The following is a 25,923-nucleotide window of genomic DNA, read 5'->3' as shown; positions in this document are numbered from 1 at the left end:
ATCCTGACATGTTGGGCTGCAGGCTTCTTGTACAACATCTCTTTCAATTTCTTACCTTCACCTTCTCAGTTCCCTCATCCACCTCACTCTCTTGTGCCCTCTCCCCTCCAACTCTCATCACTTTGAGTTACTGGAATTGGAATAAGCTAAAACAACACATGGAGCGTTGATATGTATTTGTAGCTCAGTCTTCCAAATTAGATGCATATAGGAATCTGCAAACAGTAAGCATGAGTCACACTGAGTCTTTTATTAAAGCTGTTTTAACACCACAATGTGTTTACATTGATTGTTTCAAATCTCTGCATGTGTAGAATTTTCTTTTACACATTTAAATGTAATCACCATCCCCCTTTTCCACCCTTTTTCTTTTTCTGTTGCTGCTTTTTCTTCGAAGCTGCCGAGGGTTTCTGTTGTCGAGGGGGTACAATGTTGCTGGATGATGCCACCGTTGATACTGTCCCAGGTCTTGGGGATGTGGGCGGGCTATTCACCATCTTGCTTGCATCCCTGAATTAGAAGAGTAGAATGGTCATTGACTCAGATGTAAAGACATCTTTAAACATATTCCATCAGTCTGTGGATATGTGACAACACAATGAATTAACTGGGGATCGTGATAGTAACCCAAGTATGGTTTTTCAGATTGCAAATCATTTACTTATGAGTTACTTTCAGCAAACAGTTTGCAGACTGTGGGGGTTACTTTAATTGGAGGGTTGCATATAGTAGGGTGCATCTACCACAAATGTAGCTGAGCATTGCAGCTTATTCCATCTCCAGGCATGGACTGGTGCTTTTGGATTCAGCTTGAGATCAGAACCATAAAATACAGGAGCAGAATTAGCCCACTTGACCCATCGAGTCTGCTCCACTATTTCATCATGGCTGATCCATTATTCCTCTCAGTCCTAATCTCCTGCCATCTCCCTGCCTGCCCTGACCAATCAATAATCCACCAACCTCTGCCTTAAATATACCCAAAGACTTGGCCGCCACAGCTGCCTGTGACAATGAATTCCACAGATTCACCACTCTCTGACTAAAGATATTCCTCCTCATCTCTATTCTAAAAAGATGGCCCTAAATTCTGAAGCTGTGTCCTCTAGTCATAGACTTTCCCACCATAGGAAAGTTCCTCTCCACATCCATTCTCTCAAGACATTTCAGCATTCGATAGGTTTCAATTAGGTCACCCCTCATTCTTATGAATTCTAGTGATTACAGAGCAATCAAATGCCCTTCATATGACAAGCTGTTCAATCCTGGAATCATTTTCGTCAACCTTCTTTGAACCCTCTCCAGTGTCAGCACATCCTTTCTAAGTGGCCCAAAACTCCTCATAATACTCCAGTGAGGCCTCACCAGTGCTTTAATAAAGCCTCCATATTACACCCTTGCTTTTAAATTCTAATCCTCTTGAAGTGAGTGCTAACATTGCATTTCCCTTCCTCACCAAAGATTCAATCTGCAAATGAGCCTTTAGGAAATCCAGCACAAAGACTCCCAAGTCCCTTTGTGCTTCAGATTTTGAAATTTTCACTCCATTTAGAAAATAGTGTAACACCCTGGGAAAGGTTTCACTGTTAACGTAATGACCTTTCTGTAGAAGCAGTGTTTGGGTTATGGTTAGAGATAACCAGTGCTTCGGAACGTGAGCTGGGTCTTTTCGTTCAGCATGAGATGAAGAGAGAAAACGCTAGAGAGAACTGGTCATAAGGTACAGCCCAGTGGGGAGATCGTGATTTGATGAGGCTAGACAGTGAGATCAGCTGAGGATCGGTGAATTGAGCTCCAAATGGTGCACATTTTACTGTTTAATTATAATGGGCCCTTTTTGTTTTTTCTTTACTAACCCTTTAGTTAAGATTCACAAATATAATTCTTTTTATCATATGCAGTGTGCTGTCTGCTGTTTCTTGGCACTGAGTTATAACAGGGTAGCAAATTACACAACATCCACACAAACTGGGGTTTGGGGTGGGAGAGCCATCTCAATCTCACGGGTTTGGTGGGACCAGAGGTTGTCTTCCCTAGACTTATGTAGCCAAGGAAACCAGCGGGTTTCATTGTGGGGGTATTGTCTGGGATTGATTTTGTTGGATGCTCTGTGATTGCCCTGAGCATTGATCCACTGGGTTGTGTGTTTCAGTCTGTGCTGAACTATTGTCCAGTAAAGTGATTACGATATGTGGTTATGGATGCTGCAGGGATTGAGTGGTGGTGCAAATCCAAGGGGTTACTGGTAACCAATGCATGTGTGTTGAGTGGGGTGGACATTCGTAGCCTCAAGGATTTCTTAATTCGGACTTTAAGTACCGTTAAAGCATTAGGAACAGTTGCGTTCATAAAGCGGAGGTTTGACAAAATGGCAGGCAAATACTTCGTTTTAGTTCAGACTGATGTAACAGCAGTGGAACTGCCTGGTACTATTGGGGCCTGGGGGGGGGGGGGTGCCGTAGGCTGTCCATACTTTCCAGGGGGAGGGGAGTGAAGGTGAACATGTTGAATCGGAAGCCGAATCTCCTGTAGCTGGGGGCGGAGACTATAATACAAGTTGATCTTGTTTCTGTAGAACAAGGGGAAGGAGTGGTCTGATGTGGAAGGTCTAATGAGTCCTCCTGCGATAGGTGAGAATTCTGAGTTGGTATCAGCCCTTACCTCCCTGGCGAATAAATGGCAAAATGCCCAGGTTCAAAGTCCCAGCTATCGTAGGCTCAGCATGTTCTCAGGAATGAAGCCTACCACTAAAGGGGAAGAGGAGTATAAGACTTGGGCAGAGCAGACCTCTCCGATGCTGGATGAGTGGCAGTGCTCTGATGATATAAAAAGACAGCGATTGGTATTTGAGGGGGCCTGCTGCTGATGTAGTGAGATCCCCAGACACAGAACCTCTTTACTACCTCTGCGGGCTACATGCAAGTGCTAGAAAATGCATCTGGCATGATGGGAGGCTCAATGGCGGGATTTCAGAACATATTTCAGGAGGAAGAGGAGAAATTCTGTCTAGATTGTTTGGCTAGAGAGGCAGCCGAGTTGCTTGTGGCGTAGGGGAGCCTTTCAAACAGCTGAGGTGAATCATTAAGAATGGACCAAGTGGTGAAAAGTGCCCAGTTACAGGACCAGATTGTTTGGGATCTCGGAATGTCTTGTAAGACATGCACCCCTCCCCACCATTTGTCGAGCTGATCAGAGAAGTGAGATGAGAAGAATGCGACAGAGGTGTGGGAGGCCTCTGCCAGCGGGGTACAGTCCTCGGTAGTAGTCCTCTTGGCTGAAGTGACCACTGACAGCCCACCCCGGGGGTGTGGTATATGCTGCCCTTTGCAATTTCCTCAATAATTGACGAAGATTCCCATCCCTTCTCCCGTGGATGAAAAGGGGGGAACTAACAGTTTGAAAATAACAGGAGGCTGGACTCCCGATAACCAGGCATGAGGATGAGCTCAGCCACGTGACGAGGAGACCTGAGTTGTTGGGAGGCACGAGGAATGGACAGGCAGGTGCCTCCCAGGTAGACAGAAAGGAGGGAGTGTCTGAACCTGAAGAAGTAGATGATGGGGTAAGGAGATCCCAAAGAGTCAGGAAACTCCAAAACAGACTTGCCTGTGTTGCACCTGGGAAACAGAGTGTAGCACCTATCCCCTTGGTGAGCTACATCAGAGTCATTTACACCTGGGTTGGACTTTGTGCTTTGTATGAAGGGCTGACAAATTATCTCAATGTCATGAGGACATGACTTATTTTGATGGGGGGAGAGTGTAACACCCTGGGAAAGGTTTCACTGCTAACGTAATGGTCTTTCTGTAGAAGCAGTGTTTGGGTTATAGTTAAGAGATAACAGATGCTTTGGAAACCATATAACAATTCCAGCACGGAAACAGGCCATCTCGGCCCTTCTAGTCCCTGCCGAACGTTGAATGCCAATGCTTAAGTGAGCTGGGGTTTTTTTTGGTGTGAGATGAAGAGAGAAAATGCTGGAGAAAACTGGTTGTAGGATACAACCTGGTGGGGAGATCGTGATTCGATGCAGACAAACAGCAAGATTGGCTGAAGATCGGTGAATTGAGCTCCAACTGGTGCACATTTGACTGTTTAATTATAATGGACCCTTTTTATTTTTTCTTTCTTTTCTAAAGAGGTGGTTGAAGAGATTGTGGAGGTATTAGAAATGATCTTTCAGGAATCACTAGATCCTGGAACGGTTCTGGAGACTGGAAAATTGCAAACGTCACTCTGTTCTTCAAGAAGGGAGAGAGGCAGAAGAAAGAAAAGTATAGGCCAGTTAGTCTGACCTCAGTGGTTAGGAAGATGTTGGAATTGACTGTTAAGGATGTGGTTTCAGGGAACTTGGAGACACACGATAAAATAGGCCGTAGTCAGCATGGTTTCCTCAAGGGAAAATCAACACCTGACAAATTTGTTGGAATACTTTGAAGAAATAACAGGCAGGATAGACAAAAGAGAATCAGTTAATATTGTGTACTTGGACTTTCAGAAGGCCTTTGACAAGGTGCCACACATGGTGTTACAGAAAAGATATGTGCATGGATAAAATAGTAGCTGTTTGCCAGAGGCAAAGAGTGGCAATAAAGGGAGCCTTTTCTGGTTGGCTACCAGTGTCTAGTGGTTCCATACAGTCTGTTTTGGGACCATTTCTTTTTATGTTATATATCAATGACTTGGATGATAGAATTGATAGCTTTGTTGCGAAGATTGCAGATAATAGATGGAGTGGCAAGTAGTTTTGAGGAAGAAAAGAGGCTACAGTAGGACTTCGACATATTAGCAGAATGGGCAAAGAAGTGTCAGATGGAATGGTATATGGTCATGCGCTTCGGTAGAAATAATAAAAGGGTAGACTATTGAAAGCCCGTTGCGCAAGTCTAGGGAAGACACACTCCAGTCCCACCAAACCCGTGAGATTGACATGGCTCTCCCACCCCAAATCCCGGTTCGTGTTAGTTGAGGATAGAGAGAGCCTGCAGAGAGATTTAAATAGTTTAGGGGAATGGGCAAAGAAATGGCAAATGAAGTACAATGATGCACCTTGGTGGAAGAAATAAATGGGCAGACTATTATTTAGATGGGGAGAGAATTCAAAATGCAGAGATGCAAAGGGACTTGGAAGTCCTTGTGCAAGATACCCTAAAGGTTAACCTCCAGGTTGAGTCGGTGGTGAAGAAGGCAAATGCAATGTTGGCATTCATTTCTAGAGGTATAGGATCTAAGAGTAAGGATGTGATGTTGAAGCTCTATAAGGCACTCGTGAGACCACATGGAGTATTGTCTGCAGTTTTGGGCTCCTTATTTTAGAAAGGATATATTGACATTGGAGTGGGTTCAGGGAAGATTCACAAGAATGATTCCAGGAATGAAAGGTTACTGTATGAGGAACATCTGGCAGCTCTTAGGCTGTATTCCTTGAGTTCAGGAGAATGGGGGGGGGGGGGGGGGGGGGAATCTCAGAAACATTCCAAATGTTAAAAGGCCTGGACAGATTAGATATGGAAAAGTTATTTCCCATGGTAGCGGATTCTTGGACAAGAAGGCACGACTTCAGGATTGAAGGACGTCCATTTAGAACAGAGATGCAGAGAAATTACTTTAGTCAGAGGGTGGTAAATCTGTGAAATTTGTTGCCACGAGCAGCTGTGGAGGACAAGTCACTGGGTGTATTTAAGGCAGAGATAGATAGGTTCTTGATTAGTCAGGGCATCAAAGGGCATGGGGAGAAGGCAGGGGAGTGGGGGTGACTGGAAGAATTGGATCAACCCATGATTGAATGGCGGAGCAGACTTGATGGGCCGAAAGGCCTACTTCTGCTCCTATACCATATGGTCTTATAGCACAAGGAGTTTAGATGGGATGGAGTTTGTTAGGTGTGTTCAGGAAGGTTTCCTGACACAATATGTAGATAAACCAACCAGAGGAGAGGCTGTATTTGATCAGGTATTGGGAAATGAAACTAGTCAGGTGTCAGATCTCTCGGGAGAACATTATGGAGGTAGTGACCACAACTCTTATCTCCTTCACTATAGCACTAGAGAGGGATAGGAGCAGACAATTTGGGAAAACATTTAATTGGGGTAGGGGGAAATATGATGCTATTAGGTAGGAAATTGGAAGCATAAATTGGGAGGACATGTTCTCAGGAAAATGCACAGCAGAAATCTGGCAAATGTTCAGGGAACGTTTGCATGGAGCTCTGTATAGGTACGTTCCATTGAGGCAGGGAAAGGATGGTAGGGTTAAAGGATTATGGTATCCAAAGAATGTGGGAAAGAAAAGAAGAGCTTACAGAAGGTTCAAGAAACTAGGTACTGTTAGAGCTCTGGAAAATTACAAGGTTGCCAGGAAGGAGCTTAAGAATTAAGAGAGCCAGAAGGGGCCATGAGAAGGCCTTGGCAAGCAGGATTAAGGAAAACCCCAAGGCATTCTACAAGTATGTGAAGAGCAAGAGAATGAGCCGTGTGAGAATAGGACTGATCAGTTGAGATAGTGGAAATTTGTGCATGGAGTCAGAGGAGGTGGCAAAGGTACTTAATGAATACTTTGCTTCCCATCCCCACAGACCTTGACAATTGTGGGGATGACTTACAGCAGACTAAAACACTTGAGCATATAGACATTAAGAAAGAGGATGTGCTGGAGCTTTTGAAAGGTATTAAATTAGATAAGTCACCGGGACCGAATGAGATATACCCCAAGTTACCGTGGGAAGCGAAGGAGGAGATTGCTGAGCCCTCTTGCGATGATCTTTGCGTCATCAATAGGGATTGGAGAAGTACCAGAGGATTGAAGGGTTGCAAATGTTGTTCCCTTGTTCAAGAAAGGGAGTAGAGATAACCCAGTGAGTCTGACTTCAGTGATGAGCAAGTTGTTGGAGAAGATCCGAGAGGCAGGATTTATGAGCATTTGGAGAAACATAATCTGATTAGGAATAGTCAGCATGGCTTTGTCAAGGGAAGGTCGTGACTTACGAGTCTGAATGAATTCTTTTGAGTATGTAATGGAACAGACGATGAAGGTAGAGCAGTGGATGTAGTGTATATGGGTTTCAGTAAAGCATTTGATAATGTTCCCCATGCAAGGCACCTTCAGAAAGTAAGATGGCATGGGATCCAAGGCCTTGCTTTGTGGGTCCAGAATTGGCTTGCCCACAGAAGGCAATGGGTGGTTCTGAATGATTCGTATTCTGCATGGAGGACAGTGACCAGTGGTGTTCTGCAGTAATCTGTTCTGGGACCCCTCCTCTTTGTGATTTTTATAAATGAACTTGATGAAGAAGTAGAAGGGTGCTGTTGTTGAGAAAAAAGTTGGAAGCGTTGTGGATAGTCTGGAGGGTTGTCGGAGGTTACAGCGGGACATCAATAGGATGCAGAACTGGGCTGAGAAGTGGTAGGTGGACTTCAACCCAGATAAGTGTGAAGTGGTTCATTTTGGAAGGTCCAATTTGAAGATAGAATATAATATAAATTGTAAGACTCTTGGCAGTGTGGAGGATCTGAGAGAGGGTTTGTGTCCATAGGACACTCAAAGCTGTTGCACAGGTTGACAGTATTGTTAAAAAGTTGTATGGTGTGTTGGCATTCATCAACCATGGGAATGAGTTCAAGAACCATGAGATAATGTCATAGCTATATCAGATCTTGGTCAGACCCCACTTGGAGTACCATGTTCATTTCTGGTCACCTCACTATAGGAAGGATGTGGATACTATAGAAAGAGTGCAGAGGAGATCTGCAAAGATGTTGGCTGAACTGGAGGGTGTACCTTATACGAATAGGTTAAGTGTACTTGGCCTTTTCTCCATGGAAGAAGTGACCTGATAGAGGTGTATAAGATGATGAAGGGCATTGACCTTGTGGACAGCTAGAGGCTTTTTCCCAGGGCTGAAATGGCTAACACAAGGGGGCATATATTAAAGTGCATGTAAATAGGTAGCGAGGGGATGCCAGGGATAAATTTTTCACACAGTGTGGTGGATGCGTAGAATACACTGCCAGTGGCAGTGATGGAATTGGATACATTAAGGTCTTTTAAGAGCCTCTTGGAACTTAGAAAAATAGAGGGCTATGCGCTAGGGAAATTCTAGGCAGTTTCTAGAGTAGGTTAAATGGTCGGCACAACATTGTGGACCGAAGGGCCTATAATCCGCTGTATATTTCTATGTTCTATGAGAAAGCAGGTATATAAGGTTGGATGGGATCTGGGATCCACCATTACGGAATGGCAGAACAGACCTGATGGACTGAATTGCCTAATTCTGCTCCTGTGTCTTCTTGTCTTATGTTGGCTTTGACTTCTTTTGTAGGCCACAGTTGTGTCATTTTTTTTCCTTTTTGTGATGTATATATCCAGTGCTTTCCAAATTGCTTCCAGAATTTTCAGCTGTTGCTGCTTTGGCAGTCAATTTCCAAAGAACCTTTTCCAATCAATTTAAGCTGACTCTCCTCTCCTTTCATTTATCTATTAATTAATTAATTTATTTATTTATTTAATTAATTAATTTTAGAAATTACAAGGAATAAATGTGATAATAAAATAGTAAGAAAAATAATGTTGACCCTCCCCCCCCTCCCCTTAACCCTCATCTAAAGAAAAGAAAGAAAAAAAAAGAAAGAAAGAAGAAAAAGATTGCCTGGATATCGGAGGACCCGCACATGCTCCATGGAGTTCAAAATAATTTTGATATTTATTTTTATTTTCCCCAATTACTATGATTTTATCTTCAAAGGACCTGTGTATTTAATCCTATCTTTTGTAAGTATGGGAGCCAAATTTTCAAAAATATATCATATTCATTTCTTAGATTATATGTAATTTTTTCAAATGGAATACAACTATGTATTTCATTATTCCAATGATCCATAGTTAAATATAAATCAGATTTCAAACTAACTGTGATAACTTTCTTGGCTACTGCCAATGCAATTTTTATAAATTTTTTCTGATACTTGTTCAATTTAAGTTTCGGTATTGTCCCTTCAATGTCTCCTAATAAAAATAATAATGGACTATGTGGGAGTTGAGCATCTCCTCTCCTGAGCTGCTCTAAAAAGCCATCTCATATGCACTCTAGAAATTCGCCCTGAATCCTGCAGCAACCTGATTTTCCCCATCTACCTACATATTGAATCCTCCATGACTATTGTAAAAATTGCCCTTTTGGCATGCATTTTCTATGTCCCCTCATAATTTGTAGACCACATTTTACTGCTGTTATAGTTATACTCTGTGTATAACTCACTTCAGGATCTTTTTACCCTTGCAGTTCCTTAGCTTTACCCACAATGATTTCACACCTTCTGACCCTATGTCAGCTCTTTCTAATGATTTAATTTCAGGTTTTTTAATCAAGAAAGCTACGCCACCTCCTCTGCCTAACTGCCTGTCCTTTCAGAATCAGAATCAGGTTTATTATCACCAGCATGTGACGTGAAATTTGTTAACTTAGCAGCAGCTGTTCAATGCAATACATAATCTAGCAGAGAGAGAAAAAAAATAATAACAATAAATAAAATAAAAACATAATAATAAATAAACAAGTAAATCAATTACATATATTGGATAGATTTTAAAATGTGCAAAGACAGAAATACTGTATATTTAGAAAAAAGTGAGGCAGTGTCCAAAGCTTCAAAGTCCATTTAGGAATCAGATGACAGAGGGGAAGAAGTTGTTCCTGAGTTGCTGAGTGTGTGCCTTCAGGCTTCTGTACCTCTTACCTGATGGTAACAGTGAGAAAAGGGCATGTCCTGGGTGCTGTAGGTCTTTAATAATGGATGCTGTCTTTCTGAGACACTGCTCCCTAAATAAAGATGTCCTGGGTACTTTGTAGGCTAGTTCCCAAGATGGAGCTGACTAGATTTACAACCCTCTGCAGCTTCTTTCGGTCCTGTGCAGTAGCCCCTCCATACCAGACAGTGATGCAGCCTGTCAGAATGCTCTCCACTGTACAACTATAGAAGTTATTGAGTGTACTTGTTGACATGCCAAATCACTTCAAACTCCTAATAAGGTATAGTTTGTGTGTGTTGTTTGAATTTCCAGCACCTGCAGATTTCCTCATATTTGCTGGTGTCTTGCCTTCTTTTTGAGTACATCAATTATGTTGGGACCAGGTTAGATCCTCAGAGATCTTGACACCCAGTAACCTGAAGCTGCTCACTCTCTTCACTTCTGATCCCTCTATGAGGATTGGTATGTGTTCCTTCATCTTACCCCTCCTGAAGTCCACAAGCAGCTCTTTCGTCTTACTGACGTTGAGTGCCAGGTAGCTGCTGCGGCACCATTCCACTAGTTGGCATATCTCACTCCTGTATGTCCTCTTGTCACCACCTGAGCTTCTACCAACAATGATTGTATCGTCAGCAAATTTGTAGCATATTTCGATACAGTCGATATCCAAGGTTGTTCAGCTCTTAGCTATAATAGACAATAGGTGCAGTAGTAGGCCATTCGGCCCTTCGACCCAGCACCGCTATTCAATGTGATCATGGCTGATCATCCACAATCAGTACCCTGTTCCTGCCTTCTTCCTATATCCCTTAACTCCGCTATCTTTAAGAGCTCTATCTAACTCTTTCTTGAAAGCATGCAGAGAATTGGCCTCCACTGCCTTTTGAGGCAGAGCATTCCACAGATCCACAACTCTCTGGCTGAAAAAGTTTTTCCTCAACTCTGTTCTAAATGGCCTACTCCTTATTCTTAAACTGTGGCCTCTTCTTTCTTTCTTCTTTCAGCCATGATTCAGTGATGCCTACAACATCATACATGCCAATCTGTAACTGTGCTACGTTTATCTACCTTAGTCCATATATTGCACACATTCAAATATAACACCTTCAGTTCTGAATTCAGCCTTTACAAATTTTGTCTGCCTTTTACATTGCAACTTACCCTGTTGAATGCAATTTTGTCCTGTCATCAGCGAGAGGCTTGCTAAGAGTCTCAATACAGATTGCACTTGTTTGTAAACCAACCACCTGATCCTAAGCACTATCAGTCAAGTTTCCATCGCACTGCCAAATTAGTTTAACCCTCCCAAACAACTCTAGCAAACCTGCCTGTAATGATATTGGACTCCCTTGGGTTTAGGTGCAATCCCTCATTACTCAATCAGCAGGTGAAACTTTCCGCAAAACTAAATTACCAATTGACACTGACAGCAGTTACAGCCTCAATAAACACAAAATTCTCAAAGATAAACATGTCTGTGTTCCCAAGTCTGTCTTTATCAAATGGACAGGTGCAAGCTTAAGTAGCAGTGCCTTCCCCCGCAGTGCCAACAAACAGAAAAGAGAAGCAACAGAGAGAAGAGGCACAGACAGCTGTCCTGCTGGGTTACAGTCATGAATAATGGTCCTCTTTCACAACATTTGAAGAACATATTTGAATCTGCAGAAGGGTCAGAAACTTCATATCACATCTCATGGGTATGATTGTAAGGCCATGAGACAGAAGAGCAGAGTTAGTCCATTTGGCCCATCAAATCTGCTCCATCATTCCATCATGGCTAATTTATAACCCCTATCAATCCTAATCTCCTGCCTTCTCCCTGTAACCTTTTTACGCCCTGAATAATCAAGAACCTATCAACCTCCACTTTAAATATACCCAATGACTTGGCTTCTACAGGGATGTCGATGGCAACAAAATCCACAGATTCACCACCTAATCTAATTTCTAATTATGTTAGATAATCTAATCTAACCTAATGAAATCTAATTTCATTAGAGGCTAAAGAAATTCCTTCTCATTTCTGTTCTAACTGGATGTCCCTCTATTCTGAGGTTGATTGGCAGCATTAGTTCTCTTTGATGGGATGCTGCTCCAGCTGAATATTTCCAGAATTTTCATCTATTTCAGATTTCCAGCATCTGCAGTATTTTTGCTTTTCAACTCCACAAAAATAAAAATTTGGAGCACTGAAGCCTGCTTAACCATTCAATAAAAACATTGCTAATCTGATTATAATCTCAACTCCAATTTCCCACTTGATAAAAACGGAACCCTTCTTCCCTAGAATACGCGATGGAAGTAAAAAACCTAACCACCCCTTCAATCTATGTAATGTTATTAAAAGAGGTTAAATGTTGTCTGCATTAAGAATCATCGAAGCTTAGACTATCAGATGTAGGAGACATAAATTACTTAGAGAACTTTGAAACCGATGAATCTTTCAGTTATGATCTGGTACCAACATAAGAACTATATTTGATTTCAGTAATGCTTGTGATCTTGGAGTACAGGAGGATGCCATTCTACCTGACAAGTGACTGAATCAGATTCCATACTTTGCCAAATATCCACTTGTATTATTCAGCACAGGGACCTTGAAAGACCATCACACACAGCAAATACTCACAGCTCACTAGCTCCAGATGATGTTGCACCTTGAGTTCCTTTTCCAATGGGCTCTTTCTTCTTGCCCTTCTTTCTCCCACGATAATACGAGCGTTCCCGCATGGGAAGCCATCGTTCTGGATCTGCGGGTACTTTTGGATCAAAATTCTTGGGTAGTTTACCTGCATGTTAAAAAGTTAGACAATTACACACTTTGGACTAACTTAAGTTCATTCGCTTAACTAAATTAGATCAAGAATGTCTGAATTTGCTGATTTTTCCCTAAAATTTGGCTTCATTACGAAAAGGCATTCTCATTCCAAAGTTTTTTTTACATCTTTGAAGTAGAAACAACTTTATGCTTCAAAACTCTGTGAAGGTCATTCCACTTGGCTCTCAGAACAATCTCATAGATACAAGTTCTACCCCCATTTCATTTTATTGTAACCTCTCTTTTCTGCTCATCAGCTCTATTCCAATTCTCTACACAGCATAGCTTTGGCATGTTAGGGAAAATCATAGCACCTACTGAACCATAGGGTGAATGTGTATACATCATACAGACATTACTGTTCACTTTTCTATACTCTATGGGAAGTATAGAAATTATCATGTGTCCAACCTGGTAATTCCTGATTGACGAGTTTTTCATACACTGTGGCAAACCAACTACTGAAGCCAACACCTCCACAAAACTAATTGCTCTTCAACTTTAGAGTAATTAGAACACTACAGCATAGAAAAGGTCTTTCCGCTCATCTGGTCCATACCAAACTGTTATTCTGGTTAGTCCCATTGACTTGTACCAGGACCACAGCCCTTCCATCCATGTATCTATCCAATTTCTCAAACCTGCATCCATCACTTCCACTGGCAGCTTGTTCTACACTCCCACCACTCTTTCAGCGAAATTCCCCCCATGTTCTTCTTAAACTTTTCACCTTTCATCCTTAATCAATGACCCCTAGTTCTAGTCTCATCCAACCTCAGCAGAAAAACTCTGCTTGCATTTACCCTATCTATCCTCCTCAAATTTATATACATCTATCAAATCACCCCTCATTCTCCTATCTTCTAGGGAATAAAGTTCTAATCTATTCAACCTTCCACTATAACTCAGGTCCTCAAGTCCTGGCAAATTCCTGTGCATCTAAACTCCTGTATTCAACACATTTATTTACAGTAAGACCAATGTGTCAATAGCTCCTTTTACAACCCTATCTACCTGTGATGCCACTTTCAAGAAATTATGAATCTGTATTCCCAGATCTCTCTGTTCTACCATACTTCTCAGACCCCTACCACTCACCGTGCAAGTCTTAACCTGGTTTGTCCTCCCAAATTACAAAATCTCACACTTAAATCCACCAGCATTTTTTCAGCCCAATTTTCCAACAGGTCCAGATCCTGCTGCAAGCTTAGATAGCTTTCCTCATTTCCCACTATGCTCCCAATCTTGGTATCATCTCTTTCTGGACTTTGTACAGAATGGACCAATCAGATCTGTATTCACAACCGTTCTCAATTTGTCTGTATGTTGCCTGAAGTTAAATATATATCCCTTTCTAAACGGTCTTACTCTTTATCCTGGAGTATTCAGTAAGCAGAATGAAGAGTACATGTACAATATCTGCCAAAGGCTCTGTACTGTAACCAGAATGAAGAGTAAATGTATCATAATTTTATCTCCTTTACAATAGCATTGGAGAGAGATAGGAACAGACAAGTTAGAAAAGCGTTTAATTGGAGTCAGGGGAATTATGAGGCTATTAGGCAGGAATTTGGAAGCTTAAATTGGGAACAGATGTTCTCAGGGAAAGGTACGGAAGAAATGTGGCAAATGTTCAGGGGATATTTGTGTGGAGTTCTGCATAGGTACATTGCAATGAGACAGGGAAAGGATGGTAGGGTACAGGAACCGTGCTGTACAAAGGCTGTAGTAAATCTAGTCAAGAAGAAAAGAAAAGCTTACAAAAGGTTCGGAGAGCTAGGTAATGTTAGAGATCTAGAAGATTATAAGGCTAACAGGAAGGAGCTTAAGAATGAAATTAGGAGAGCCAGAAGGGGCCATGAGAAGGCCTGGCAAGCAGGATTAAGGAAAACCCCAAGGCATTCTACAAGTATGTGAAGAGCAAGAGGATAAGACGTGAAAGAATAGGACCTATCAAGTGTGACATTGGAAAAGTGTGTATGCAACCAGAGGAAATAGTAGAGGTACTTAATGAATACTTTACTTCAGTATTCACTATGGAAAAGCATCTTGGTGATTGTAGTGATGACTTGTAGCAGACTGAAAAGCTTGAACATGTAGATATTAAGAAAGAGAATGTGCTGGAGATTTTGGAAAGCATCAAGTTGAATAGGTCGCCGGGAACGGATGAGATGTATCCCAGGCTACTGTGGGAGGTGAGGGAGGAGATTGCTGAGCCTCTGGTGATGATCTTTGCATCATCAATTGGGACAGGAGAAGCTCTGGAGGATTGGAGGGTTGCGGATGTTGTTCCTTTATTCAAGAAAGGGAGATAGCCCAGGTAATTATAGACTAGTGAGTCTTACTTCAGTGGTTGGTAAGTTGATGGAGAAGATCCTGAGAGGCAGGATTTATGAACATTTGGAGAGGTATAATATAGTCAGCATGACTTTGTCAAGGGCAGGTCATGTCTTACGAGCCTGATGGAATTTTTTGAGGGTGTGACTAAACACATTGAAGAAGGAAAAACAGTAGATGTAGTGTATATGGATTTCAGCAAGGCATTTGATAAGGTACACCCATGCAAGGCTTATTCAGAAAGTAAAGAGGCATGGGTTCCAAGGGGACCTTGCATTGTGGATCCAGAACTGGCTTGCCCACAGAAGGCAAAAGGTGGTTGTAGACAGTCATACTCTGCATGGAGGTTGGTGACCAGTGGTGTACCTCAGGGATCTGTTCTGGGACCCTTGCTCTTCATGATTTTTATAAATGACCTGGATGAGGAAGTGGAGAGATGGATTAGTACGTTTGCTGATGACACAAAGGTTGGGTGTGTTGTGGATAGAGTAGAGGGCTGTCAGAGGTTGCATCGCGACATTGATAGGATGCAAAACTGTGCTAAGAAGAGTCATTTGGAGTTCAACCCAGGTAAGTGTGAAGTGGTTCATTTTGGTTGGTCAAATATGATGGCAGAATATAGTATTAATAGTAAGACTCTTGGCAGTGTAGAGGATCAGAGGGGTCTTGGGGTCTGAGTCCATAGGCGCTCAAAGCAGCTGCGCAGGTTGACTCTGTGGTTAAGAAGGCATATGGTGTATTGGCCTTCATCAATCATGGAATTGAATTTAGGAGCCGAGAAGTAATGTTGCAGCTATATAGGACCCTGGTCAGACCCCACTTGGAGTACTGTGCTCAGTTCTGGTCACTTCACTACAGGAAGGATGTGGAAACCATAGAAAAGGTGCAGAGATTTACAAGGATGTTGCCCGGATTGGGGAGCATGCCTTATGAAAACAGGTTGAGTGAACTCGGCCTTTTCTCCTTGGAGTGACAGAGAATGAGAGGTGACCTGATAGAGGTGTATAAGATGATGACAGGCATTGATCGTGTGGATAGTCAGAGGTTTTTTCCCAGGGCTGAAATGTCTGCCAAAAGAGGGCATAGTTTTAAGGTGCTTGGGAGTAGGTACAGAGGAGATGTCAGGGTTAAGTTTTTTACGCAGAGAGTGGTGAGTGCGTGGAGTGGGCTGCCAGCAACGGTGGTGGAAGTGGAAACGATTGGGTCTTTTATGAGATTTTTGGACTGGTACATGGAGCTTAGAAAAATAGAGGGCTATGGATAACTCTAGTAATTTCTACGGTAGGGACATGTTCGGCACAACTTTGTGAGCCAAAGGGCCTATATTGTGCTGTAGGTTTTCTATGTTTCTATGCTTCTATGAACCTGAGAGGGTCCATTATCCTTGCAGGCAGGTTAACTAGAGATGATAGGATTGGAAGACATTGAATCCATCTGGGTTGAGTTAAGAATCTACAAGAATAAACGGTCCCTGATAGTATATACAGGCCTCTCAAAAGTAGCTGGGATGTGGACTATAGATTACAACAGGAATTAGAAAAGATGTCTTAAAGGGGCAATTTTATGATAATCATGAGAGATTTCAACGTTCAAGTCCATTCGGAAAATCTGGTTGGAAATGGATCCCAAGAGAGTGAGTTTGTTGAATGCCTTCGAGATGGCTTTTTGGAGCAGTTTGTTGTTGAGCCTACTAGGGGATCAGCTGTATTGGATTGGGTGTTATGTAATGAACCGGAGATGATTAGGGAGCTTAAGGTAAAAGAACCCTTAGGAGGCAGTGATCACAATATGATTGTGTTCAACTTGAAATTTGATAGGGAGAAAGTCAGTTGTAGCAGTATTTCAGTGGAGTAAGGGAAATTACAGTGGTATGAGAGAGGAGTTGGCCAGAGTAAATTGGAAGGAGATGCTGGCAGGGATAATAGCAGAGCAACAATGGTATAAATTTCTAGGAAAAATGAGACAGGTGCATGATAGATGAATTCCAAAATCAAATATTGAAATGGCAAAATAGTAGAATAAGGGAAGTCAAAGCTAACGTAAAAGCAAAAGACATACAACAAAGCAAAAATTAGTGGGAAAACAGAGGATTGGAAAGCTTTTAAAACTCTACAGAGAGCAATGAAAGGAATCACGAGGAAAGAAATGAAATATGAAAGCAAGCTCACAAACAATATCAAAGTGGATAGTAAAAACTTTTTCAAGTAGGTAAAAAATAAAAGAGAAAGGACAGTGGATATAGGACCGCTAGAAAATGAGACAGGAGAACTAATAACAGGGGCCAAGGAGATGGCAGATGAACTATATGAGTATTTTGCATCATTCTTCATGGTGGAAGACACTAGCAGTGTGCCAGATGTTGAAGGGTGTGAGTGCAGTGACTATTACAAGGGAGAAGGTGCTCAAAAAGCTGAAAGACTCAAGGGTACATAAGTCACTCAGCTAAACAGCACCCAAGGATCTGAAAGAGGTAGCAGTAGAGATTGGGAAGGCATTAGTAGTGATCTTTCCAAAATCATTGGACTCTGGCATGGTGCCCGAAGACTGGAAAATTGCAAATGTCAGTCCACTCTTTAAGAAAGGAGGAAGGCAGCAGAAAGGAAATTATGGACCAGTTAGCCTGACCTCAGTGGTTGGGAAGATGTTAGAGTCAATTGTTGAGGATGCGATTATAAAGTATTCAGTGACATAGGACAAGATAGGTCAAAGTCAGCATGGTTTCCTTAAGGGAAAATCTTGCCTGTCGAACCATTTGGAATCCTTTGAGGAGATTACACATAGGATAAATAAAGGGGATGCAGTGGATTTCGTATATTTGGACTGTCAGAAGGCCTTGCACACGGTGCCACACATAAGGCTGCTTACCAAGTTGAGAACCCATGGTATTACAGGAAAGTTACCAACATGGTTAGAGCACTGGCTGCTTGGTAGGAGGCTGCAAGTGAGGATAAAAGGATCCTTTTCTGTTTGGTTGCCAGTGACTAGTGGTGTTCCACAGGTCAGTATTAATGATTTACACAATGGAATAGATGGCTTTATTGTGAAGTTTGCAGATGATACGAAGATTGGTGGAGGGGCTGGAAGTGTTGAGGAAACAGGTAGGGTGCAGAAGGACTTAGACAGATTAGGAGAATGGGCAAGAAAGTGACAGATTAATTACAATGTTAGAAAATACATGGTCATGCACTTTGGTAGTAGAAATAACTGTGTAGACTTTGGAGTCCTTGTGCAGAATACCCTAAAGATTAACACAGGCAGAGTCGGTGGTGAGGAACGCAAATGCAATGTTAACATTCATTTCAAGAAGTCTAGAATAAGAGCAAGGGTGTGATGCTGAGGCTTTATAATGAGGCCTCACCTTGAGTATTGTCAACAGTTTTGGGCTCCTCATCTAAGAAAAGATAAGCTGGCACTGGAGAGTAGGTTCAGAAGGATGATTCCGGGAATGAAAGGGTTATCGTATGAACAACATTTGATGGCTCTGGGTCTGTACTCGCTGGAACTTTGAAGGATGAGGAGGGATCTCATTGAAACTTTTCAAATGTTGAAATGCCTAGACAGAGCAGATGTGGAAAGGATGTTTCTAAAGGTGGGGGAGTCTAGGATAAAAGGACACAATCTCAGGATATAATGGTGTCCACCTAAAACAGAGATGCAGAAAAATTTGTTTAGCCAGAGAGTGGTAAATTTGTGGAATTTATTACCACAGGCAGCTGTGGAGAACTGGTCATTAGGTGTATTTAAGGCAGAGCTTGATCATTTGTTGATTGGACATGGCATCAAAGGTTATGGGGAGAAGGCTGTGCAGTGAGGCTGTAGAGGGGAAAAAAAGGATCAACCATGATTGATTGGTGGAGCAGGCTCAATGGTCTATTTCTGCTCCTATGTCTTATGGTCCAAAACATTGCCCCGAAGCCATTCACAGTAATGTTCAAGGTTCAATTTAAACTAATTTAGGGTGTCAAGCAAAGTAATATAATAAATGAACAGCAGAATCTATCACAAATTAAACATATGCCAATTGAAATTGATGCTGGTAAACAGAAATAAGAAATGTAAAGAAAAAAACCTCTCTTTTTCTTCTTCTTTTTCTTTATATCACCCTGTCTGTAAAACAAACAAAAGAAAATGTCAGAAGGAAAAATTCTATCAAAGCAGAAAAAAATAACCTGAATGCTATAAAAATTGCAGCCATTAAGTTTTCAGACATGTTGCGGAATAAATTTGCTCCATTTCCCTCGCAGCTATTAAATCAATCCAAGTCATGGAAATGTAAATACGACCAACCACTCATCACTGATCACAGACCATTTCATACAAACGCTCAGTAAATATCAGCCTTGAAATGATGAGGGGTTTACAGGGTAAACGCAAGAAGCCTTTTCCCACTGAGATTCCACTGGGTGGAACTGCAACTGGAGGTAATGGGTTGCAGGGTAAAAGGTAAAAAGTTTAAGGGGAACATGACGGTCATGAGAATGTGGAACAAGAGGTGAATGCAAGCTCAGTTTCACTGTTCAAGTGAAATTTGGATACGTACATGGTTGGTAGGTCTATGGAGAGTTTTGGCAGTGGGCGATTAAATAATTCAGCACAGACTATATGGGCTGAATACCCTGATTTTGTACTGTACTTTTCCTTGACTCTAAATTTACCATTCACTAACATCATATTATGGGTATTTGAAGACAGAGGGAGTGCTGGAATACAATTAAATGTTATTGCCCAGTAAGTTCAAGTGACATTTAACCGTGACAAAATTTGATATCAAGTACAGTCAGTGTCATCTAAATGCCTACTAAGTTGAAAGCCAATATGCATTAAAGGGTAGCCATGTGATATCTACTCTGAGGGATATGTTAGAACATAGAAAATCTGCAGCATATTACAGGCCCTTTGGCCCACAATGTTGTGCCGACCATGTAAACCCATTCTAGAAACTGCCAAGAATTTCCCAACAGCATAGCCCTCTACTTTTCTAAGCTCTTATCTAAGAGTCTCCTTAAAAGACCCTATTGTATCCGCCTTTACCACACATTTAACTCACCCACCACTCTCTGTGTGAAAAATTTACTTATGGAAGTAGGTACACTCTCTGTATCTACTTCCAAGCACCTTAAATCTATGCCCTCTCATGCTAGCCATTTCAGCCCTGGGAAAAAGCCTCTGACTACCAACATGATCAATGCCTCTCATCATCTTATACACCTCTATCAGGTCACCTCTCATCCACCGCTGCCCCAAGGAGAAAAGGCCGAGTTCACTCAACCTATTCTCATAAGACATGCTTCCCAATCCAGGCAACATCCTTGTAAATCTCCTCTGCACCCCTTCTGTGGATTCCACATCCTTCCTTTAGTGAGGCGACCAGAACTGAGCACAATACTCCAAGTGGGGTCTGACCAGGGTCCTATATAGCTGCAACATAACCTCACGGCTCCTAAACTCAATCCCATGATTGATGAAGGCCAATGGCACCATATGCCTTCTTAACCACAGAGTCAACTGGCGTAGCTGCTTTGAATATCCTATGGACTCGGACCCCAAGATCCCTCTGATCCTCCATACTGCCAAGAGTCTTACTATTAATACTATATTCTGCCATCATATTTGACCAACCAAAATGAACCACTTCACATTTATCTGGGTTGAACTCCACCTGCCACTTCTCAGGCCAGTTTTGCATCCTATCAATATCCCACTATAACCTCTGACAGCCCTCCACACTATCCACAACACCCCCAACCTTTGTGTCATCAGCAAATTTACTAATCCATCCCTTCACTTCCTCATCCAGGTCATTTATAAGAATCAAGAAAAGTAGGGGTCCCAGAACAGATCCCTGTGGCACACCACTGGTCACCAACCTCCATGCAGAATATGACCCGTCTACAACCACCCTTTGCCTTCTGTGGACAAGCCAGTTCTGGATCCACAATGCAAGCTCCCCTTGGATCCCATGACTCCTTACTTCTTCAATAAGCCTTGCATGGGCGTACCTTATCAAATGCCTTGCTGAAATCCATATACACTACATATACTGCTCTACCATCATCAATGTGTTTAGTAACATCCTCAAAAAATTCAATCAGGCTCTTAAGGCACAACCTGTCTTTGACAAAGCCATGCTGACTATTCTTTAATATTATGTCTCTCCAAATGTTCCTAAATCTTGCCTTTCAGGACCTTCTCCATCAACTTACCAACCACTTAAGTAATGTTCACTGGCCTTTAATTTCTTGGGCTATCTCTACTCCCTTTCCTGAATAAGGGAACAACATCTGCAACCCTCTAATCCTCCGGAACCTCTCCCGTCCCTATTGATGATGTAAAGATCATCATCAGAGGCTCAGCAATCTCTTCCCTCGCCTCCCACAGTAGCCTGGGGTACAACTCATCCGGTCCTGGTGACTTATCCAACTTGATGCTTTTCAAAAGTTCCAGCACATCCTCTTCTTTAATATCTAAATGCTCAAGCTTTTCAGTCCACTGTAAGTTATCCCTACAATTGTCAAGATCCTTTTCTGTAGTGAATACTGAAGTAAAGTATTCATTAAGTACCTCTGATATCTCCTCTGGCTCCATACACATTTTTCCACTGTCTTATCCTCTTGCTCTTCACATACCTGTAGAATGCCTAAGGGTTTTCCTTCATCCTGCCCGCTAAGGAATTCCCATGGCCCCTTCTGGCTCTCCTAATTTTATTCTCAAACTCTTTCCTGCTTGCCTTATAATCTTCTAGATCATTACCTAGTTTTTTGAACCTTTCGTAAGCTCTTCTTTTCTTCTTGACTAGATTTACAAAAGCCTTTGTACACTACGGTTTTCTTTCTAAGATACTGATCACAATACTCCAAGTGAGGCTTCACCAATGCTTTATAAAGTCTCAACATAACAGCCTTGCTTTTACATTCTAGTTCTCTAGAAAAGAATGCTAACATTGCATTTGCCTTCCTCACCACAGACTCAACCTGCAAACTAACATAGAAACATAGAAAACCTACAGCACAATACAGGCCCTTACGCCCACAAAGCTGTGCTGAACATGTCCTTACCTTAAGAGAATCCTGCACAAGCACTGCCAAGTCTCTTTGCGTCTGTTTTTTGTATTTTCTCTCCATTTAGAAAATAATCAACCTTTTATTTCTTCTACCCAAAGGGTATGACCACACACTTCCCGACACTGCAGTTCAACTGCCACTTCTATGCACATTCTCTTAATCTGTCTAAGCCCTTCTGTAGCCTCTCTACTTCCCCAAAACTATCAGTCACTCCAACTATCTTCGTCTCATCTGCAAACTTTGCAACAAAGTCATCAATTACGAAATTCCACGTCATTGACATATAACGTAAAAAGAATTAGTCCCAACACAGACTCCTGTGGGACACCACTAATCACTGACAGCCAATCTGATTAGTGTCTTAAAGGCTCAGCATTATCCCCTTGCTTTTATATTCTATTTCCCTTGAAATAAATGCCAACATTGCATTTGCCTTTATTACCACAAACTCAACCTGAAAATTAACCTTCTGGGAGTCTTGCATGAGGACTCCCAAGTCCCTCTGCACTTCTGATGCTTGAACCTTCACCCTGTTTACATAATAGTCTGCACCATTGTTCCTTTTACCAAAATGCATTGTCATACATTTTTTTTCACTGTTTTCCACCTGCCACTTTTTTGCCCCATCTACCAATTTGTCAAAGTCCTGCTGCAATCGCATTGCCTCCTCAGTGCTACCTACCCCTCCATCTATCTTCGTATCATCTGCAAACTTTGCCACAAAGTCATGAATTCCACTACTAAATCATTGACAAACAATATGAAATGTAGCAGTCCGATACTGAACCCTGAGGGCCACCATTAGTCACTAGCAGCTGTTACGAAAACCCCGTAACCAGGTAACTTACCAGCAAAGATAGATGGATCAGCTGAGTCAGATGCTACTATTTTCAAACGTTTTATTCAACAAGGGCACAAACGTATGGTTAATACAAAACATTCAGATCATACACGTCGTCAAAACTCAATCTAAAACACCGGTGTAACCATAATCAATCAGAAATAAGCTCTACAGTTGTCTAGGGGGTAATACTGAGTCCAACGGAAGTATGAAGAGTCACTCAGAAGTTTGCAGGCTTTTTCCTTTCTGGGAACCCGCTGGGGTTTTTACTTTGTAGAGAGAAAGAGATGATTTAGAAAAGATGCACACTTGCCCGTCGTCTTGGCAGAGCAAATCCTTGGAATCAGGGGAGCAGACTTCCCCGTTGTTATTTAAAAGCAGTCTTTCGTTGGTTTTAGCCACAGATTCAAATTCGGAATCTAACGCACGTGGCTTCCTTCAAAATGGCGTCCCGCTCCCACGGGAATCGATCTCGTGTCTCCTGGGTGCGTCTGAGGGTCCTCCCCTCAGACCCGCCTTTATACTTCTTCACGGGATCGCAGGTGTCAATCAAGTTGCAGGTAATGCGATCTCTCTCTCAACCAGCCCACTTTGCCCGAGGGCTTTTCACGTGGTCTCCATGAGACAATAGTCAAAGTCACCTTTATTCTGCTTCTTGGGAGAACGTGGTCTTCCGCACGTCTCTCTCTCTTGGGTCAGTTGACCCCCCTTAACTAGAGTTCTTGCGATTTTCACAAAGGAGGGGGCCAACGGCATAACACCTCCCCCCATAATGGGTTTTTAACCAGCGGTTAAAAACAGGTTGACACAGGATTTTTTTTTTTGAATCTACATACTACACAAGCTTTTCTCTTCACAGAGTACTACTGTTATACATTCAAGTCAGTATCTAAACAGGTAACAAGTACAGTGCCCCTTTTCTTTAATACCTTAACCTCATGTGCCATACTAACGCCTGGTAGCATCAAACTTCAGCTCAATAACCACCTTATTTATTTGCTTTCTTCAGCAACATAACTAAGGAGGTGTGATCTTAGCTTACATACATCTACAAAGGTTCATGCAAAAGACAAATTTTTATGTTACTTTCAAACTTAACAGTCAAGCTTCCATGGGTGTTGTCTTTATTATTCACATACTTTGTCAAAATCCCTTAAAACCGGCTTCTGCTATTTTAAAAATCGCGTCCCCATTAACCCTCGCCTCTTTTCCGGTTAATTCCCTCGTGGCGATCTTGGGCACCCTGGCGAAATAGGCTTTCGCCCGCTCCTTTCATAGGAGTTATTTTATCAGCGTGTTCCAAACTTAGACCACCCAATTCCTTAATTTTAGGCAATTTGTCGTTTTTCTCTTCAGGACCCGTCATACTATTAGTTTCCAATTTAAGATCCGCAAGCGATCCCGCTTTGTTCAGACAGCATTTCAAATTCTGCCTTTTCACACCACACTCTGGAATAACAATAGCGTGTGGGGCCCCTTTACCTTCCAACTCAACCTGTAATTGATTCACAGGCTTTGTGGTACCAAGCCATTGTCTCTGTAGCCTGGTTGTTGCTTTTGATATCAGTCCAGCCTTTAAATTTTCTTCATTCAATTTGGGAACTACACAATCCCCTTTCCCTTGAGTTCCGTGACTAGGTTCAGCACCACGTGCATCCCCATCTTGGACACACTCAAACGGGACATTGGCCTCTTCCAGGCTTTCAATACCCGTACCTTTTTCAAATTCTAACGTCCCCCCCTCCTTCCAGTTACTCTCCAGGCAGCCCCCTGTTGGGGAAGGCGCAACCCTGCGAGCTGAAACAACCTCCTCGGCCATGTCAGCTGACTTCTCCACAGCAAGGATACCCTTCTCCTCTAAGACTGCCCCCATTTCACTCTCGGGACCATCGAGAACATCTTTAGAACTCTCAACTTCTCCAAACAATTCTGCCAAACCAGACAGATCAACCACGTCCAACTCTGGACGTCTTAACAGCTTTATCTGTTTCTCATCTTTATTTCCTACCTCTAGGACCTTTCTCTTCACTAAGGGGGGGGGGCTATCTCCTCGCCCTTACCCCCTTTTACTTTACTACCTTCTGTTTTACCACCCTCTGAACCCTCGTGGTGTAGGGTCGGTAAAAACGTCTGGGCCAATTTCAAACTGCGCGCTGTCCCAGCCGCCGCTCTCGACAGGCTGCGAGTGTCCGCGCATGCGCGATAGCTCGGGGACTCCATGGGCGGGGCCTCAACTATCAGGGCGGTTCCGATCTTCCCACCCGCGAGGTCATTACCCAACAGGAGGTCCACGCCCTCCCCCGGTAACTCTGGCAGGACTCCTAGCTCCACAGGTCCCGACACCAACTCGCAATTGAGAAAGACCCTATGCAAAGGCACGACCGCGGTCTGGTTCCCGATACCTCTCAGGGCTACCTCGCCCGTGCGAGGGCCGAATTTTAACACATTACGGCTAATTAACGATAGTTCCGCCCCCGTGTCTCTCCAAATTTGTACGGGGATGGGGGGGGGGGGGTCCCCTTCCCTCAAAGACACGGTTCCTTCGGAACTAAATGTCTCCCGCCCCTCCGGTACTCCATCTACCTGGGGCTCTCTTGTCCATTTCCTGATTACCACTGCACGCCCGATAGGGGTTGCTGCTCTCTCCCTCTCTGGCTCCTTTCTCGGAGCAAAGCAATTTGATGCGATATGACCCACCCTCCCACAATTAAAACAGGTTAAACCAGGAGATCTCCAGGTTTCCTGTCTGTTATCCTCACTTTTTCTGCTAGCTCCCGGCGGGATCTCCGCCTCAGCCGGCGGACTTTCCCTACCATTCCGACGGTCTCTCGGGTAACTCTTTGGCGAGGAAAACTTTGTCTTGTGGGTTAGGGCATATTCATCTGCAACCCTAGCCATCTCTGAGAGGGACTGATTCGTCCTCTCATTTAAATACATTCGGATCTCTTCCGGAACGCAACCTTTAAATTCCTCAATCAAAACTAACTCCCTGAGACGCTCATAGTTCTCGGCCACCTTTTCAGCTGTGCTCCAACGGTCCAAGAGCACACCCTTCTCATGGGCTAGCTCGGTATATGTTTGATTCCACCCTCTTCTTAAATTTCGGAACCTTTGTCTATACG

The 25,923-nt window shown here is 42.7% G+C and overlaps 1 protein-coding gene across 2 annotated transcripts in view; it reads right to left on the bottom strand.

Moving 5' to 3' along the window:
- Window positions 1–230: 230 nt before the first annotated feature.
- The window catches only part of srp72 (signal recognition particle 72), a 236,200-nt gene continuing 210,507 nt past the window's right edge, over window positions 231–25,923 (bottom strand). For both annotated transcript variants that reach the window (XM_073064014.1, XM_073064015.1), the window contains 3 exons: window positions 18,969–19,006; window positions 12,374–12,533; window positions 231–510 (listed from right to left, as the gene is read on the bottom strand). In XM_073064014.1, coding sequence (XP_072920115.1) covers window positions 342–510; window positions 12,374–12,533; window positions 18,969–19,006 — 367 coding nt within the window. In that variant the 3' untranslated portion in view covers window positions 231–341. The remainder of the gene's footprint in view (window positions 511–12,373; window positions 12,534–18,968; window positions 19,007–25,923) is intronic.

Source organism: Hemitrygon akajei, chromosome 13, assembly GCF_048418815.1.
Source record: "Hemitrygon akajei chromosome 13, sHemAka1.3, whole genome shotgun sequence".
NCBI classification, from domain to species: domain Eukaryota; kingdom Metazoa; phylum Chordata; class Chondrichthyes; order Myliobatiformes; family Dasyatidae; genus Hemitrygon; species Hemitrygon akajei.
This window is presented reverse-complemented; position numbering and strand designations above follow the sequence as displayed.